This window comes from Macaca nemestrina, chromosome 10 (genome assembly GCF_043159975.1).
Source record: "Macaca nemestrina isolate mMacNem1 chromosome 10, mMacNem.hap1, whole genome shotgun sequence".
NCBI lineage: Eukaryota > Metazoa > Chordata > Mammalia > Primates > Cercopithecidae > Macaca > Macaca nemestrina.
The window spans coordinates 109,635,434-109,656,033 of record NC_092134.1 but is presented as its reverse complement, the minus strand read 5'-3'; the positions used below and the strand labels follow the sequence as shown (position 1 = coordinate 109,656,033).

General features: G+C 40.7%; 1 protein-coding gene across 7 annotated transcripts in view; it reads left to right on the top strand.

Annotated features, from left to right (window-relative positions):
- Window positions 1-20,600, top strand: part of LOC105484288 (FYVE, RhoGEF and PH domain containing 4) — a 261,001-nt gene that overhangs the window by 123,570 nt on the left and 116,831 nt on the right. The window contains exon 2 of one of the 7 annotated variants that reach the window (XM_071071908.1): window positions 19,593-19,673. The exons of 5 other annotated variants lie outside the window; for them this stretch is intronic. Coding sequence is in view for 1 of the 2 variants with exons in the window: in XM_071071905.1 (XP_070928006.1) it covers window positions 19,117-19,207 (91 nt within the window). In the remaining variant the exon portion in view is untranslated. Of the gene's footprint in view, window positions 1-19,022; window positions 19,208-19,592; window positions 19,674-20,600 lie in introns of those variants that run through there. One more of the 7 variants, XM_071071905.1, reaches the window with a different exon arrangement.

Below are 20,600 nucleotides of genomic sequence, written 5' to 3'. Positions count from 1 at the left end.
CAGGCACGTTAGTCTTCTCTGGGCTCTTGAAGCTCTCATGATTTTTATCTATCATTAACGAGTTGGCTCTTGTCTTGTCTCTCTCCCCAAATAGATAGTGTTTCTGAGGCCAGGAAGCTGTTTCTTTTTGTTTTGAGACAGGGTCTTACTCCGTCTCCTGGGCTGGAGTGCGGTGGCATGATTGTGGCTCACTGCAGCCTCGAACTTCTGGGCTTAAGCAATCCTCCTGCCTCAGCCTCTTGTGTAGGCGAGACTACCGGTGTACACCATCATGCCTAGATAATTTTTTTTTTAACAGAAGGATGTATTTTATTAAAGGATGTATTTTATGTATTTATAAAAATTCAATGTAAGATAAAGTTAACATCTCAAATCAACGGCCCGAATTGCAGATTGTTTACTAAACATTGTTGGGAAAGTGTACTATCCATTTGTTTAAAAGGAATACATACCTTAACTAAAAATAAATTTCATATTGCTAAATGCCTAGCTAATTTTTTGTAGATATGTGGTTTTCGCCATGTTGCCCAGGCTGATCTTGATGTCCTGGACTCAAGCTATCTGCCTGCCTCAGCCTCCCAAAGTGTTGGGATTAAAGGCTTAAGTCACCACTTCCAGCCCCAGGAACTATTTTACTCACCTTATATCCCCAGCTTTTGGCTCAGCACAGAACCTATACTAACATTTAGATTGAACAGAACTAAGGCTAAAGGAAAACTTTAAAGGAACTTATTAAAATTAGCAATCCGATTTCAACAATGGGAAGATAAGGAGTGGCACCACACCATGGGATTAGAACAGGGACGATACCACCTTGCTCCAGTTCCACTGTCCGTGGAAAGGGCCCCACTCCAGTAAGAATTTCACAGCTCCTGCTCAAATCTTATGGTTCTTGCTCCATTCTTGTCCAGATTTCTCTGATTAGATTGGGTGCTGTTGAAGGTCATAGGTTTTTGTCCTGGTCATCGTTGTGCTCCCAGATGATTGCACGAAGCCCAGCACATAGAATGTGCTAGATAAAGCACCTAATGGAAGCAGTGAGGAAAAGAATGAGTCTTAAGCAGACCTCTTAAAGTGTTTGAGAATCACTAAGGAATTTGAAAGGTATCATAGACAGTAGGGCTGAGTTACAATCAACAATAATCTTTTTAAATGAAACCAAAGTCTTATTTTAAAATACATATTTGTTTTGGTTTGAAAATCTGCTTTCCTGCCTGTCCCTCCTGTTCTTTTCAGATATCTGCACTGACATTGAGCATTGCACATGCTGTGCCACTTCAAACAACTTCATTTCCTTGTTTCCTCTTGAATTAATTATGAATTGCCTGTACCTCCTTTTACATAAGTAATAAAAGAGACATGGGCAGATGGAAACTATTTTTGCAGGTATATGTAGGTACTTGTGTCTTTTGAATATAAAAATGATCAGGGATGGATACAGACCAAAATCCCACAGAGGAAGATAGGATAAATTGAAAACTGTGGTTCTGAATGCAATACACCTTTTTAAAGGGCAGGCAAATAAGCTTTAAACAAACGTGACAATCGTATTGAAGAAGTTGAACCCAGTCTTCAACCAGTAACTTGATTTTAATAAATAACAAACTGTTAACCCAAATTAGTGCATGATGTAATAACTAAAATTGCCAAAAGCAAAGCCATTCTCAGAAGCCAGGAGAAAAATAACAATAATCGGGGGGTGCGGGGGCTGGGCATGATTAGAATTAGGCAGCAAGCTGGAACTAATTTCCCTTTTGCCTTTTAGACAGGATCTCACTGTTGTTCAGGCTGGAGTGGAGTGGCGCGATCACAGTTTACTGCAGCCTTCACCTGGTCAGCCTCCTGAGCAGCTGAGGCAGGAGGATTGCTCCAGGTGCACGCCACCATGCCTGGCTAATTTTTTTATTTTTTATTTGTAGGGAGGGAGTTCCACTCTGTTGCCCAGGCTGGTCTTGAACTCCTGGGCCCAAGTGATTCTCTTATCTCAGCCTCCCACAGTGCTGGGATTACAGGCATGAGCCACCATGCCTGGCCTAACTTCTCTTTTTGAGTTGTGGTTAGTATCATCAGTATTTCCTATTTACTTTGAGTATCGGTGGACTTTTAGACAGCATCTCGATTAATAGGAATAATGGTAATGGTGACACTGACAGAAGTTATCTGTTGTAAACATATATGCTTACATTGATGCATATGTAAACTGTAAAATGTAGTTTGATTCTGGGACATCAACTATGATACTGAAAATTTCATTAAACTAAGGATGCCATTAAATTCTAACATAAAAGTAATGATAATTTAATAAGGATATATGTGTAAAAAAATAAATCTCCATATAATAAAGACACAATTTTTTTTTAGACTTCGACCAGAAAAAAATGACTTTAAATTATAAAATCCAGTGCTGAAGACATCATTGTCTCAGGCACTCACAGTAGCAGGTAAATTGAAACAGCGATGGAGAAGGCAGAGTGGCAGTACCTACTGCACACCAGAAAACTGTGAGTCATCCGCCTGTGATGCTTGGGCAAGCTATCCCAACCAAAGAGCTATATGCATAAAGTATGAAATGATGAAGCAGTCTGTTGGCACTTTTGGCGTAAACTCTCACATTTAACATAGAATAAGGTTTTATTTTAACAGAATAAATATCTCAGTCAGGTATGATGGCTTACGTGGTAAAATCCCAGGGTAGTTATTAGGCGAGTTGTTTGTAAATGATAAGAGTAAAAATTGGCCAGGCGTGGTGGCTGACGCCTGTAATCCCAGCACTTTGGGAGGCCGAGATGGGCAGATCACGAGGTCAGGAGATCGAGACCATCCTGGCTAACACAGTGAAACCCCATCTCTACTAGAAATACAAAAAATTAGCCAGGCGTGGTGGTGGGCACCTGTAGCCCACCTACTCAGGAGGCTGAGGCAGGAGAATGGCATGAACCCAGGAGACGGAGTCTGCAGTGAGCTGAGATTGCAGCACTGCACTCCAACCTGGGCATCAGAGCGAGACTCTGTCTCAAAAAAAAAAAAAGAATAAAAATTATTTTCTGGTAAAATGCCACTGATCTATGAAGGTACCAAAAGTTTAATTCATTATTTAAATGAGGAAAAGAATGGGAAACTTGGTACTTTAAGATGGTAATTTTATCTAATGAATACATACCTAAGACATAATATTGGGAATATCACTCTGTAATACTGTAGTAGATCTGGAAATGACCATAATTTAAATCGGGCAATTTCAGGTCTAGCGTAGTTAGTGGGTACCCAAAAAGTTCCTAGATGCGTAGTAAAGCTTCTTTATTAACACATTCAAATCAGCAAATATTTGTATGCCTTTTTCGTGCTTTGAGCTGAGCTTATTTTGGGTGCCAGAGCATAATCATAAAAATAGTTTTGTTAAACTGTTAGGTTAATTCTAATTGTTCTCTGTTTTAAATGGCATTACATTCATCTTTATGCATATAGCTCTTTGGTTGGGATAGCTTGCCCAAGCATCACAGGCAGATGACTCACAGTTTTCTGGTGTGCAGTAGGTATTGCCACGCTGCCTTCTCCATCGCTGTTTCAATTTACCTGCTACTGTGAGTGCCTGAGACAATGATGTCTTCAGCACTGGATTTTATAATTTAAAGTCATTTTTTTCTGGTCGAAGTCTAAAAAAAAATTGTGTCTTTATTATATGGAGATTTATTTTTTTACACATATATCCTTATTAAATTATCATTACTTTTATGTTAGAATTTAATGGCATCCTTAGTTTAATGAAATTTTCAGTATCATAGTTGATGTCCCAGAATCAAACTACAGGATTAGGTAGTCTTCGTATCTAGACTGATGTGTAGAAGACATGCCAGGCACGGCTGCTCGCTCCTGTAATCCTAGAATTTTGAGAGGCCAAGGCAGGAGGATCGCTTGAGCCCAGGAGTTGGAGACCAGCCTGGGCAACAAGGTGAAACCCTGTCTCTACAAAAAAAATAGCTTCGCATGGTGGCATGTGCCTGTAGTCCCAGCTACTTGGGAGGCTAAGATGGGAGGATCACTTGAGCCTGAGAAGTTGAGGCTGCACTGAGCCAAGACCGTGCCGCTGCACTCCAGCCTGGGTGACAGAGTGAGACCCTGTCTCAAAAAAAAAAGTTTTGGAAAAATTCAACTTGAAATCATTTTGGAGATTCCCCCCCACTCAACCCCCAATATCGTTAGTGGTTTTTTGCATGTAACATTTACTGTTTATTCCGCCTACTTTCTGCCATCATCATGGTTTTAACATTGGCACCATAGCATATTTATGTCAGCTTTATGACTTACTAAGTTTTAGGACTAACTTCAGAATTGACATGTGTAGATGACATGTACGAGATTCTTGTGAAAGACTATCTGTCTAGGAACACGACTACTGCTTACATTCTAGGAAATGCCTTCTATGGAGCAATGTTCTATGAAGGGTGGTGTGCCCTACAGTGCGCAAAAGATGAACGCTTGGAGAGCAGGAAGCAGGTACTAGACCTTGGAGTTCAAAACCAGCCTGACCAACACAGAAAAACCCCGTCTCTACTAAAAATACAAAATTAGCCGGGCGTGGTGGCACATGCCTGTAATCTCAGCTACTTGGGAGAATCGCTTGAACCGGTAGGCGGAGGTTGTGGTGAGCCAAGTAAGCGCCATTGCACTCCAATCTGGGCAACAAGAGTGAAACTCCGTCTCAAACAACAACAACAACAAACCAGCCCTAGCATTCCTAATATTTTTGTCCTTTTTCTGGCACTTTTTTCCATCTATGTGTCAGATACATCTAATCTATATGGTATATGTGTGGAATTCTGAGGAGAGAGAGTGGACAATGCAAGCTCACTTGTCTGTTTTTGTGTCCATGGCATTTTAGATAGTGGAATTCTGGCAATACTTGGTAATAAGTGACCACAAACATAAGTTAATTAATGGCACGATTCTTAAACAAGTTGTGAGACTAAAGGTATTGCATCTTTTTCTTTACACACACACACACACACAAAAATGGGCCGGGCATGGTGGCTCACGCCTGTAATCTCAGCACTTTGGGAGGCCGAGGCAGGCAGATCACCTGATGTTGGGAGGTCGAGACCAGCCTGACCAACATGGAGAAATTCGTCTCTACTAAAAATACAAAAACTAGCCGGGTGTGGTGGTGCATGCCTGTAATCCCAGCTAGTCGGGAGGCTGAGGCAGGAGAATCGCTTGAACCCGCGAGGCAGAGGTTGCAGTGAGCCCGAGATCATGCCATTCACTTCAGCCTGGGCAACAAGAGCAAAACTCCATCTCAGGAAAAAAAAAAAAAAAAAAAAAGCCCCGCCCCCCACCCCTGCCTTGTGCCCATTTGCTAACTTTCATGTGAAGACAAGTGTCCGTCAGTAAATATTTAGCAGGTTCTTACTTAGCAGATATATTTGGAAAACACAGTCTGTCCCTTTGAGGTACAGGTAACATTTGAATGAGTTAGAAAGTGACTGCAATCAGGAGCAGCAGAAAAGTACACTATAGACAGAGTATTTCTGAAATGATTGGAAATGTTCCATTATTGTATAATTTTATCACTACAATGAATGTATCTTTTATTTTTAAAATCTTATTTTTAAAAAAGCTTTTTTCTGCAAGTATACTCAAACTTACATACAGATCTTTTTAACTATCTTTTAAAGTCTTTGGCCAGGTACACTGGCTCACACCTGTAACTCCCAGCAACTTGGGAGGCTGAGGCAGGAGGATCACTTGAGGCCAGGAGTTCAAGGCCAGCCTGGGCAACACAGCAAGACCATGCCTCTACTTAAAACTAAAATTTCTTTTTAAATAAACGAATACAACAGCTTTAAAGAGATTTTAAATGTTTTTGAGTTTTAGCATTTACCTTAAAAGATTTTTTAAAAACAAGCAGATTCAGTCACATTGTTCTCTTAACAATAGTATTTTTACCTTTACCTTGCCCTATTTTAAGTTCTATTGTGGGATTTTTTTTTGAGATGGAGTCTCGCTCTGTCACCCAGGCTGGAGTGCAGTGGTATGTTCTTGGCTCACTGCAAACTCTGCCTCCCAGTTGCACGCCATTCTCCTGCCTCAGCCTCCCAAGTAGCTGGGACTACAGGTGCCCACCACCACACCCGGCTAATTTTTTGTATTTTTAGTAGAGACGGGGTTTCACTGTGTTAGCCAGGATGGTCTGGATCTCCTGACCTCATGATCTGCCTGCCTCGGCCTCCCAAAGTGCTGGGATTACAGGTGTGAGCTGCCACGCCCAGCCTATTTTTGTGTTTTAAAGTGTGTATCTTAATGCAGGAATGCTTGTATTTAACTCACACCTATATTATGTGTGAATATACATACTAGCGGGTCCATGCCCAGGTTTTATTCTGATAGGGATGTGCCCTCAAAAAGTTTAGAGATAAAGTATTCTAGAAAGCCTTCTCTTACCCTCTGCTCTGGACCTCCAGCAGTCACAGAGCCTCAGCCAAACTCGTCGATTACTATTTTGCTTGTCTGCTCTCCCTTTGGTTCCTCGAGATGGAACTATTTAATGAGATTGTGTAAAGTGTTTGAAACAATGTGCATGGGACCCATAATAATGAACAGGACAGACACGGTCCCTGTCCTGTAGAAGCTTTGGACATGGTAGGGAAGACATGCTAAAAAAGGACATTGCAAGTCAGGCGCGGTGGCTCATGCCTGTAATCCCAGCACTTTGGGAGTCCAAGGCGGGCGGATCACGAGGTCAAGAGATTGAGACCATCCTGGCCAACATGGCAAAACCCTGTCTCTACTGAAAATACAAAAATTAGCTGGCATGCCTGTAATTCCAGCTACTCGTGAGGCTGAGGCAGGAGAATCCCTTGAACCAGGGAATCGGAGGTTGCAGTGAGCCAAGATCGTGCCACTGCACTCCAGCCTGGGACAGAGCGAGACTCCGTCTCCAAAAAAAAAAAAGGACATTGCATGAATATTTAATTATGTTTGTGTGGAAGTATTCAAAGGAAACCCACAGGGAATAATTATACTTATTCATATGTAGAGACCTTAAGGTCACAGGAAGTGAAAAAGCTGGTGTGGCTGAAGTGATGGGCAGGACTTTATAAAAAATTCCCAAGTCCCTAACAATGTGTCCCATATAGTATATTGAGTCCCATATAGGGGCTCAGTAATTCTTTGTAAATAAACAAATACAGCATCTTTAGAAAGAATTTTAAATGTTTTTGAGTTTTAGCATTTACTTTAAAAAATATTGTTTTCTAGTTTGCCATAGGTTACTCTAATTTCTACTGTTTTAAACTCGAATCCTTACCCATTTGTGGCAAATAACATTTGCCTCTGCTATCCCGTGCAGAAGATGAAGATAAGCCATACTCCCTGAACAGTGAAGTGTTTACTAATACAAGATTATTTATCTTAAGTTCCACTACTGATGAACTGTTGTGTCTTAAAGCCTATGTAGATATTTTATAATCCTTAGCATAGTACTGAAGAACTGTTTCAACATGATTACTAAAGTTGACAATATATAGATTGCCAGAATAATAATTAGAAAATTCCAAATAAATAAATGTGTAATTTATTTAGTACCCATTTAAAAGTGCATGTGATGGAAATGAGCTGTTTTTTTAAAAAATTAGTTCCTTTTTTATCTTTGACCTTATTTCCTACCACAAATTCAGTAACTTATGAAGATATTTAAAAGCTGACTAAATTTGGATCTACTAATATTCTTTTTTCCTTGGAATTTTATTACTGTAATGTACTTCTGAGATTGTATTAAAAAAGAAAGTTCTGAGATTGTATTAAAAAAGAAACTGCATGTGTAAGATTATCATTATCTGTGGTGGGTGGGGGTGGATACGTAGAGTGGATGATTTGCAAAAGAAAGGAAGATCCTCGTTATATTTAGGGTATCTTTTCTTTCCACATTCTGAATTTGGCCTTTAAGAATATTCAGGCCAACACAAAAGGCCCAAATCACTGCTGTTACCCCAGGAAGCTGTGCATTAGGGTTTTGGGGGAAGGAGGACGATAATTAGAAGAAATTTGGATCGGGCAGCTCATCAAAAAATAGAGAAATGGGCCAGGTGCGGTGGCTCACGCCTGTAATCCCAGCACTTTGGGAGGCCGAGGCGGGTGGATCATGAGGTCAGGAGATGGAGACCATCCTGGCTAACACGGTGAAACCCTGTCTCTACTAAAAATACAAGAAAATTAGCCAGGCATGGTGGCAGGCGCCTGTAGTCCCAGCTACTCGGGAGGCTGAGGCAGGAGAATGGTGTGAACCTGGGAGGTGGAGCTTGCAGTGAGCCAAGATCATGCCACTGCACTCCAGCCTGGGTGACAGAGCGAGACTCCATCTCAAAAAAAAAAAAGAGAAATGAAAGCTTCCTTCTTTTCTCTCAAGTTAGTAGCAAGTAACTGGCTGTACTTTATCCTTTGTCTGACCCGGCAGGGGCAGAACCAACATTTTATTTTCTTTAAGTCTCAGAGGAGCCTTTTCTGGAAGCTGCATGGTTATTTCAAAGTTGGAAAAAATAATAGGTTCCTGTGGAAATTTATGAAAACATTTTTCTTGACTTCCTTCTCAAAACCTTGGGTGATTGATAGAGGGAGCATGGTTTAGGAGCCATATTTTGAAAGCAAAGTGGCAAGAGATGAGGGGTAGAGCCTTCAGGCTTTCTGTGAAATTAAGATCGCATTCTAAGTGCAGTATGCAGCCACTGAGGCTTTTGGCAGGCACTGATGAACACTTCTGTAAACCACAGTGAAGTTTGCATGTCTGCCGCCAATTTCCTTTCTACAAAGCCTGAAATAATATCCTTTCCCTCCTTATGATGCCTAATGAAATCCTACTTATCCTTCAATGTAAAGTTCAAGCTTCCCTTCTTCAGTGAAGGAGGTAGTTATCTAGATATTTAGGAAGGAGAGCATGAACTGAAAAGGGAACCTTCTGCATAGTGGAGTAACTATAAACCCCCTCCTGGCTCAGTTCCTCAGAGCAGAGAGTGAAAAAAGAGAACACAGAGAAATAGTGCAAGCAGTGGAGTGTCTATCATAGGGTTGACTAAGCATGAGCATACAAGTTGGGATGCAAGGAGAGGCTGCTGAGGTTGGGAAGCATAAATTTATGGCAGAGAATGTTTGCAATTTTTGAAAGTGTGATAAAATATTTATGACATTTACTATTTTGAATATTTTTAAGTGTGTGGTTCTGTGGCATTAAATACATTTATGTTGTAGTCCAGCCACCACCACCATCCATCTTTAGAACTTTTTCATCCTTCCCAACTGAAACTCTGTACTCATTCAATTAATGTAGTAGTTTTAAGCTAGCAATACATGACAACCTCAGAACTAGAACTGGTGGACAGAGGACTGTGTCATGGTAGGTATGCATGAAAGAGATGTGGTTAAAGGATTCTAAAATGCTACACAAAGCATTTACTGTTTGCAGGTGGATGAAGCTGAGAGGGACTGATAAGGAGGGATGAGGCAGAGAAGAGAAATAAACTTGTATCTGGTTGCATTTAAGTAAATGATTCACATTCAGAAAATACATAGCTCTGGGCCAGGTGTGGTGGCTCAACGCCTGTAATCCCAGCACTTTGGGAGGCCAAGGCGGGCAGATCACGAGGTCAGGAGATCGAGACCATCCTGGCTAACACGGTGAAACCCTGTCTCTACTAAAAATACAAAAACAAAATTAGCCTGATGTTGTGGTGGGCACCTGTAGTCCCAGCTACTTGGGAGGGTGAGGTTGGAGAATGGCGTGAACCCGGGAGGTGGAGCTTGCAATGAGCTGAGATCTTGCCACTGCACTCCAGCCTGGGCAACAGAGCGAGACTCCATCTCAAAAAAAAAAAAGAGAAAATACATAGTTCTTCTGGTATGAATAGCCACCTGGCATTGATCTACTGGAATCCAAAGAAATTAATAGTAAAAATAATAATTGTTATAATTAAACACCATGTTTGTTCTTAGAAGTAAGATAAATTGGCCGGGCGTGGTGGTTCATGCCTGTAATCCCAGCACTTTGGGAGGCCGAGGTGGGCGGATCACGAGGTCAGGAGATCGAGACCATCCTGGCCAACACGATTAAACCCCATCTCTACTAAAAATACAAAAAATTAGCTGGGCGTGGGCGGGCGCCTGTAGTCCCAGCTACTCGGGAGGCTGAGGCAGGAGAATTGCTTGAATCCACGAGGCAGAGGGTGCAGTGAACTGAGATTGCACCACTGCACTCCAGCATGGGCGACAGAGGGAAACTCTGTCTAAAAAAAAAAAAAGATAAATTACCTGGAATTAGTATAAAAGCAAAATTTGATAAGAGACAACAGATTTGGAGAAAATATTTGTGATATGAACTCCTTCAAAGACAGCTATAATTCAGTTAAACAAACAAAAAAAATATGTGGCCGGGCACAGTGGCTCACACCTGCAATCCCAGCACTTTGGGAGGCAAGATGGGAGGACTGCTTAAGCCTAGGAGTTTGAGACTATCCTGGACAACATAGGGAGACTCTGGCTGTACAAAAATGTGAAAAATTAGCTGGGCATGGTGACATGTGCCTGTAGTCTCAGCTACTTAAGAGGCTGAGGTGGGAGGATTGCTTGAGCATGGGAGGTCAAGGCTGCGGTGAGCTGTGATCATACCACTGTGATCCACCTGGGTGACAGAGTGAGACTCTGTTTAAAAAAACAAACAAACAAAAAAGAGTGCAGAGATTACGGAAGTTTTTTTAGAAAAATGGCTAATAAATATTTATAAACATAGAAATTGTTGATTAGGAAAATACAAAATTTAAACAATGAAGTGCTATTGTTTAGTATGAAATATTTTATGCATAATAAGTTGTGTGTGTATGTATATATCTCTAAAGATTGTTTAAAGAACAAGAGCAAAACAGACTTTAAGAATTAGGATGTTACCAATACCTTTGAAGCCCCTGTGTTCTTCCTTTTTCTACTGTGCCTCCCCACCAGAGGTATCTGCCATCCTGAAATTGTTGTCTAGTGTACCTTTGCTTTTCTCCCTCTCCAGAATGAGGGTTTTGTGACCCAACAATCTGATTAGAGTCCTGCGTTGGGCAGGTGCAAGGAGGGCAAAGAGAGATGATTTTCTGAGGTGTAAAGTACCCCAGCCTCATAACAAGGCCGTGAGAGTTATGAACTGGAACTGTGGACAAAAATCATAACATCACACCACATATGGTTATGTGTCTATAACAACATTTTGGAATGTTTTAAAACTACATACTATATACAACTGGAATTGTGCTTTATTCTGTGTACTTTATTCACTACACATTGTGAGAATGGCCTATGTTGATGTGTAGCTGTAGTTCATTTGTTTTAACTCAGATATAGTATTACATCACATAAATATACTATAAATTTACTTATCCATACTCTGTCAACTAAGAGTAAAGATTTTAAAAATTAATAATCTAGTGTAGATTAATGGTAAAGGGCAGAGAGGATATATATTGATATCATCCCTTGCAAGGTAAAGTTTTCAGTAAGTTACCAAAATTTAAAATTCAGACACCATTGAGCTGTCAAGTCCACATCTAGTAATCTATCCAAAAAAAAATTTGTGCAAATATAGAGAAATTTACTAGGATGCTCTTTTAAAAAAGTAATAAAATTATGTTTGTTAATTAAATTAAATGAATTACAATAGAGTTAAACCATGGAATATTATGCAGTATTTAATGTCAGGCTGATCAATACATATACGTTGAAGGGTGTCTGACAGGGAGCCTAGCCTATGGAATGCTGACAGGAGCAGTGAGCGAGGATGGTGCGCTCCCTTTGCAGTCCTGCCCCTACTTGACCAGGGGCACCACACACATCCAGAATCGTTTTCTTCCCAGAGCCTGGCCAGGCATCTCTCTCTCTCTCTTTTTTTTTTTTTTTTTTTTTTTTTTTTGAGATAGAGTCTCACTCTGTTGCCCAGGCTGAAGTGCAGTGGCGCAATCTCGACTCACTGCAACCTCCGCCTCCTTGGTTCAAGCAATTCTCCTGCCTCAGCCTCCCGAGTAGCTGGGACTACAGGCGTCTGTCACCACGCCCGGCTAATTTTTGTATTTTTAGTAGAGGCGGCGTTTCACCACGTTGGTGAGGCTGGTCTCGAGCTCCTGACCTCAAGTGATCCGCCTGCCTCGGCCTCCCAAAGTGCTGGAATTACAGGCATGAGCTACTGTGCCCAGCCCCAGACATCTCAAGTATAACAATAAAATCCTAATCCTTAACATGGTATCTTGTTGGAAGTCATCATCTGTGTCATGGTTATCTTAGTTTTTTCTTTTTTTTCTCCCCTTCTTTCTTTTTTGAGACAGAGTCTCACCCTGTCACCAGGCTAGAATGCAGTGGCACGATCTCAGCTCACTGCAGACTTCGCCTCCTAGATTCAAGTGATTCCCCTGCTTCAGCCTCCTGAGTAGCTGGGACTACAGTTGTGCCACCACATCCAGCTAATTGTTGTATTTTTAGTAGAGATGGGTTTTACTGCGTTGGCCAGGATGGTCTCGATCTCCTGACCTCATGATACACCCGCCTCATCCTCCCAAAGTGCTGGGATTAACAGGTGTAAGCCGCTGCACCCGGCCTATCTTAGTATTTTAATGTAGTAAGTCGACCACGGTGAGGGAAAATGCTGAAAGAGGAAATATTACCAACTGAAATCCTTATAGATAAGATCAGAGAGATTGTAAATTGGGGTTTAGGGATCAATTTCCTAATTTAGATTAGTATAATGTTTTTATTCTCTAGTATTATGTATTTTTTGGTGGAAGAGGATCAAGGGAGGATGACATCACAGATAAAATTTCCTTTTTCTTTTTCCTATTTTTTTTGGTGACAGTCTTGCTCTGTCACCCAGGCTGGAGTTCAGTGGTGTGATCTCAGGTCGCTGCAACCTCTGCCTCAGCCTCCCAAGTAGCTGGGATTTCAAGCACGTTCCACCACACCTGGCTGATTTTTGTTTTTCTTTTTTAGTAGAGACAGGGTTTCACCATGTTGTCCAGCCTGGTCTCAAACTCCTGGACTCAACCGATCCTTCGGCTTCAGCCTCCCAGAGTGCTGGGATTACAGGCGTGAGCCACTGAGCTGGGCTGGTAAGGTTTCTTCTTAACAGTACTAAGTTGTCACTCAGCGTGTGTGGGTTGGGGGATTGGTTCCAGGACCATCACCCTCATATCGAAATCTGTGCTTGCACAAGTCTCTTATATAAAATGGCATAGTGTTTGCATATAACCTAGGCACATCCTTGCTTATACTTTTTTTTTTTTTTGAGATAGAGTCTCGCTCTGTCACCCAGGCTGGAGTGCAGTGGCATAATCTCAGCTCACTGTAACCTCTGCCTCCCAGTTTCAAGCAATTCTCCTGACTCAAGCCTCCTGAGTACCTGGGATTACAGGTGCGCACCACCATGCCTGGCTTACTTTTTGTATTTTTAGTAGAGACGAAGTTTCACCATATTGACCAGGCTGATCTCAAACTCCTGACCTCAGGCGATCTGCCTGCCTCAGCCTCCCAAAATGCTGAGATTACAAGTGTGTGCCACTGCACCCGCCCTTCCCTTATACTTTAAATCATCTCATAATATTTAATACGGTGCAATGTAAACACTATGCAAATAGTTATATTTTTTAAAATTTTATTTTTTATTGTTGTATTGTTTTTATTTGAAATCGTATTTGAATATTTTTGATCCACAGTTGCTTGCACCTGCAAATGCAGAAACTTTGGGTGTGGAGGCCAGCTGTACTCTGTGTGTGTGTGTGACTATAAGTGAACAGATAACTAAAGAGGTGATAGAAAACTTTTTTTTATTAATTATTTTTAATAAAAAAAAGATGTTCAAGGATAATAGATTTGCTTTGAAGATTTGTACCAAAATGGTTTGGTACAAAAATATTCAAGCAATAGGATTTACTTGGCATACATTCAAGAATTTCTATGCCTCATTTTATTAAGCCTCAGAGACATGCAAAATGGAAATTATGCATCTTTTTTTTTTTTCTTTTTTTTTTTTTTTGATACGGAATCTCACTCTGTTGCCAGGCTGGAGTGCAGTGACACAATCTCGGCTCACTGCAATATCGTCTCCCGGATTCAAGCAATTCTCCTGCCTTAGCCTCCCAAGTAGCTGCAACTACAGGCGTGCACCACCACGCCCAGTTAATTTTTGTATTTTTAGTAGATACGGGGTTTCACCATGTTGGCCAGGATGGTCTCCATCTCTTAACCTCGTGATCCACCCGCCTCGGCCTGCCAAAGTGCTGGGATTACAGGCGTGAGTCACCGCACCTGGCCTACTTTCATTATGTTTTCCTACTCCATTTTCTATATTATCTGTTAGTTAAATACTAACATTTACTAGGAATAATTTTCCTGTTACTTTTTTGCTAGTATGTGCTTATTTGTACATAATTTATTAAAGCTGACATTGCCGGCTGGGCGCGGTGGCTCACGCCTGTAATCCCAGCACTTTGGGAGGCTGAGGCAGTTGGATCATGAGTTCAGGATTTCAAGACCAGTCTGACCAACATGGTGAAACCCCATCTCTACTAAAAATACAAAAATTAGCCAAGCGTGGTGGCACTTGCCTGTAATCCCAGCTGCTCAGGAGGCTGGCAGGAGAATCACTTGAACCTGGGAGGCGGAGGTTGCAGTGAGCCAAAATTAAGCCACTTCACTCCAGCCTGGGTGACAGGGTGAGACTCTGTCTGAAAATAAAAAAATTTAAAAAAAATAAATAAAGCTGACATTGCCAATGGTATGTTAGGTTAATTGGGATGTCTTCAATTATATGACAGCTAATGTGCCAGTTAAGTTTAAATAAAAATGCTAAGGCAAACAACTTAGTCTTCCTTTTATTTTTAAACATTGTAGATTTATAGGTTTTAATTCAGGAAGTGCAGGTTGCATATAAAATTCTTGATTTCAGATCATTTCCATGGAAAATGGTAAACTATTGAATATAATATAGGTAGGCTTTTATTTAAAATTTTAATATAATGAAAAAACATTATTACGAAATATCATGTGTGCTGGGCACGGTGGCTCATGCCTGTAATCACAGCACTTTGGGAGGCTGAGGCAGGTGGATCACTTGAGGTGAGGAGTTCGAGACCAGACTGGCCAACATGGTGAAACCCTGTCTCTACTAAAACGAAAATTAGCCAGGCCCAGTGGCATGTGTCTATAATCCCAGCTACTAGAGAAGCTGAGGCATGGGAATTGCTTGAACCCAGGAGACAGAGGTTGCAGTGAGCTGAGGTCACACCACTGCACTCTAACCTGGGTGACAGAGAGTCCTCAAAAAAAGAAATATCACGTGAATGTTTGGCAGAACTTGGTTAAGTTTCTTATTCAGTGGAATGTGTACAGAAATAACATCTCTACGAGGAGGGAGAAGTGAAAGGGTTGGATGATAGCCACTAAGTCTTCAGAGCATGATATCATAAACTTCAGCTTTTACAAATGGACAATGTATGGGGAATTAATTAGATCACTTTTAATAAATTTGCCAACTTTTTTGTAAATCACAGAAAATGAATTTGTGATTATCTCTACTGTTGACAATGAGAAGTGTAGTGGATATACCAAAAATCATTTAGTGTTGAGTTTACACTATCTATGACAGTTAGTTTCCTAGCCTTTTTTTTTTTTAAACGGAGCCTTGTTCTGTCGCCAGGTAGAGTGCAATGGTGCGATCGCAGCTCACTGCACCTCCCCTTTCCGGGTTCAAGCAATTCTCCTGCCTCAGTCTCCTGAGTAGCTGGGACTACAGGCGCACGCCACCATGCCCAGCTAATTTTTGTATTTTTAGTAGAGACAGGGTTTCACCATGTTGGTCAGATGGTCTCGATCTTGACCTCATGATCCCACCTTGGCCTCCCAAAGTGCTGGGATTACAGGTGTGAGCCACCACTCCCGGCCCAACTAGCATCTTTTTTAATGAATGAATTGTTTTTATTTGCTTCTAATTTTTTTTTAAATTAAAAGATAATTTGCATACATTAAAATTCAACCTCTTTAGGGTACAATTCTGAATTTTGACAAATGCATGCAGTCATGTAACCACCACCACCACAATGAAGATACAGAACAGTTCCTTCAGTTCCAAAATTCTGTCATGCCCTTTTACGAAAAGTCAGTTCCCTTACCACCAGCCCTGGCAACCTTGGATCTGTTTACTATTCCTATAGGTTTGTCTTTTCCAGAATGTCTCATTTTATCATATATGTGTAGCCCTTTACGTTGGCTTCTTTCTAATGCATATGCAGGTATCTTGCGTTCATCCCTTATTATTGCTTTGTGGTATGCCATTGTATGGATGTACCACAGTTTGTTTCCCATTCACTACTTGAAGAACAAGTATGCATTTCTAGTTTTGGGTGATTATGAATAAAGGCTCTGTAAACATTTTTGTCAATGTAAATAATCGTTTTACTTAGGTTAAGTACCTAAGAGTTAGGATTGCTGGCTCATAGGGTAAGTGCATTCCCACCTGGTGAGAAACTGCTATTGCTCCTATTGGGTAGCCTAGAATTTCGTGTTAAGTTTGTGGTAGATGCTGCAGATTATTGCAGATTGTCCACTTGTGGGCAATTGAGAGTCAGTCATAATTGTTATGTTTTATTTTAGTTACCACTTTCTCCTGCAAGCCATGTTTTGATTTCTGGCCTTTATCTATAAAGATTCAAAAGTGAATGCAGTAGTGTCCCGTTTTCCGCAGGGGATGTATTCCAAGACCCTAGTGGATGCCTGAAACTGCATATAGTACTGAATAGTATATGTACTGTTTTCTCCTTTACATCCATACCTATAATAAAGTTTAATTTATAAATTAGTCACAGTAAGAGATTAACAGCAATAGCAATAAAATAGAACATTATAACAATATACTGTAATAAAGATTATGTGAATGTGGTATCTCTCTCAAAATATTGTATGTAATATTTTCAGCCTAAAGTTGATCACAGGTAAAGGGTGACTGCTGTACCATTATGTCTTAATTTGTTGTACAACGATGAATTTAATATCTTAATGGTTATCATTGTACTAGCATGAGTGGTCAAGATTTTTAACCTCCTGAACTTAGTTTTCTCTTCTGCAAAATGGTGATAAATTATCGCTACCTTACAGAGTGGTATTCTTCCGTAAGATGGTGATAAATTATTACCCTGCAATAAGGACTTTATGAAATTCTACATGGAAAATGCTTAACATAGCAATGGGCACAAAGCACATGTTAGCTTTTTTTTTTTTTTTTAAGTGTTTGTTTTAATACCAAACCTGAGATTATAATTTAAACATTCCTATCAAAGCTCAGGAAGTGCAGACAGACGCTGGGGCATTTTTGTGACAGGGAAATAGTCTGGTTTTTACATTACTGAAATTTGCCAAGGCTAAGTGGTCTTGGAATCAAACCTAAACAGTTTCTCTGCCACAGTGAAATTTAAACACATATGGGTGGAGTTTGCAAAGGAATTAAAAACAGTTCAGGTTTCTTCTCTTTGACTTATTTTCTCCATGTACTATTACCCTATTCTGTATTAGATTAATTGTAAAGCTTATTTATTCATGCCTTATATACACATTTCTATTACTAAAAAAGTACCACTTTCATTAAAATGATTGACAACCCCTGTGTCCTGATGGGGAGCTTGTGTTGAAGTGGGAGAACAAACCCCTTACACCTCATCCTCAGCATTGTATTGGCTCCCACCTGACATCCATCAGCTCCTAGCAGGCGTGCAATTTACAAGTCCTTTAATCCTCCCCAACCCAGCAATTCACTGCCCCAGTGGCTCTCAAAGTGTGATTCCTGTAGTGAAGGCCCAGGTCAGCAGTGTCACTGTCTCCTGGGAGCTTGTTAGAAATGCAAATTATGTGGCCCCACCGTACACTGAATCTGACTTTGATAGGGCATTCAGTGATGTACGTCTTGATAACCCACTAGGTGATTCAAGTGCACACTAGAGAGAGGGAACCACCAGAGAGGAGGGGGTTGGAGAGGTTATTTTCCTCAGTGAGGGAGAATGTCTGTAGCCTGTTAACTCATTATGATTTTATAAATATTTTAATCTGACATATTCTTTTGTTTGTTTGTTTGTTTTTGAGATGGAGTCTCACTCTGTCGCCCAGGCTGGAGTGCAGTGGCGCAATGTCAGCTCACTGCAACCTCCACCTCCTGGGTTCAAGCGATTCTTCTGCCTCAGCCTCCTGAGTAGCTTAGATTACAGGTACCCCCCACCACGCCTGGCTAATTGTTGTATTTTTGGTAGAGATGGATTTTACCATGTTGGCCAGGCTGGTCTCGGAACTCCTGACCTCAGGTGATCCACCCACCTCAGCCTGCCAAAGTGCTGAGATTACAGGCATGAGCCACCGTGCCTGGCTTTAATCTGACATTTTCTGATTTTTCAAGGCTGTGGGAAATTGTTAATGTACTGATTGCAGTATGTAAAATTATAAAGACAGATAAAAATGAGTAATAAATATTTTACCAGTTAAACTATGTTTTGAAATAACATATACAACTTGTTTTCCTTAGGAAATATGTATGTAGTAGTTATTAATTCTGTATTATTTAGTCACTGAAATCAATGAGCTGTGCTGGAAAGGAAAACATAAATGGGAAAATGGTATTTGAGGTCATTCAAAATGAGATTTTAACATCTTAAGCTTGTGAATCATGAATCTGTAACCAACATCTTGGTCCAGGGCAGTAGCCCTGTTAAATAGAAACAAACTGTTTTTCCGTTAGCTTTTTAGAGCATTACTAATAGTTAAGGCATTAGTCCATTTAGAAATCACCCTATTCCCAGCTGTACTTTGAACGCTTTTAAAGGTTCCATGTGCCTCAGTTGTTTACTTTACTTTGATAAATAGAAGGCTCTCTGTGCTCATATACTCCGTCTCATGCAGTGCGCTGCAGCAGTCCGTCCTCTGGGGAGGTGTGGCATGTTTTGCATGAGGTCGTCCTTGGGCAGTTAAGTTCGAAGAATGCACTGAAGTCATAGTGCATTGGTCTGAGCTCCTGGCAGATCCTGTGTGATCTTCAGCCTCCCCGAGGCTTTACAGCCAGGAGTGAGATTTTATCACATGAACTTTAAAAGAGTAAAGCCAAATATCTTTTTATTAAACCAGAGTAGATTAATTATCAGTATATGTGAAATCATGTCCACTGATCAAGGTAAGTGGTTTCATTTTCTAGTAGATATAGTTTTTTCTTCCCCAGCGTGGGTCACTTTGTAACACGGCGTGCTGCGGGATGTAAAAGTGGCAGAGTTTGGTTTTATTTTAAAGTTAATAGAACTCACATTGGTTTTCAACTTCAAGATTAAAATATATGCTATTGATGGGTTTGACTCTCCTGGAGGCTTCTTCTGGGCTAACCAGATACAAATGTGTTTGATAGTTATGTTCCTCTGGCTTATTTTTATTAACATAAGTAAAGTTTGGAAATTCAGTCACTGAGGGGAGAAATACAGAGAAAGAAAGAAACAGTCTTCTCTTTTTCCTTCCATTTCTGGTGTGAACAAATGTTAAGAAATATTTATTACTAATCTTTTTTCTAGTGCTACTGCATGGAGCATTGTTCTGTTAAAACAAACAAAAATTCCCACCATCCCAGTCTTGTTTTGGTGAAGTTCAGGGGAGTAACTATTATTTGTTTTTCCATAAAAGACAACATTGTAGAGATAGGCACGAGTTTGTTTTTTAAAAATTGTTAGTGGTAGTAGTAGTAAGCCACTGTGGTCTCTTTGAATGTTGTAGAGAGTATATTAATGAGAAACTGAGTCTTTGAAATAGAAGTGTAATTCTACTGTGTGATAGAAATGTAATCATGTGACGGGAAATGTGTGCTAAAAATATTTTTAATAGCTGAAATGGGTTCATTTTGTTTATCTATTTTTCCGTTCGTTTTTGACTGGATATAAGCCTCGCTGAAAAATGTCTACATTGCTGAACAAGATAAACTAAAACTTAGAACCGGCAGCCCTCACAGTTATCAGTATTCTTTCTGATGGTGGTGTGGCTCTTTCCTTCCTTAAGTGTCAGGGGCATACGCTGAGTGTGGAAGCCCAAGGTTGGGGTTGGTGACAGCACTGCCTCGGGAGAGCTGAGGCGCCCCTCCTGCAGCTGCACAGCTGGCTCTGTTCCCAGGTTCTAGTAGCTGCGGGAGGGTTAAGCAGCCCAGTCCATGCCTGCCCCTGCTCCCTCCGTCACTCAGGCAGCAGGCTGAATTCTTTTGCAGGCGTTCTACCACTCTTGCATCAAGTTTGGAGGTCTTGTGATCTCTCCAAAATTTACCATCATACTCTAAATATGAAATAAATTTTTTAAAATGCTGCAAAAGGAAAGTGTTTTCTCACCCCAAGCAGTGAAGTTTTAGGTTCTCTTTTTCCTGAAATAGCTTCTGTCCCTTCTCATTTCATCTTTAGTTAGAGATGATTGGAGAGACAGTATTCCCTCCTGGAAGGCAGCTCTTAATTAGGGAGGAAAATCCTTCTAGAACAGGAAGATGAAGCTTGAGAGGTCAATGTTGACAAACATAGAGAAATTGTTGGCTCTTGTTTTCTGCT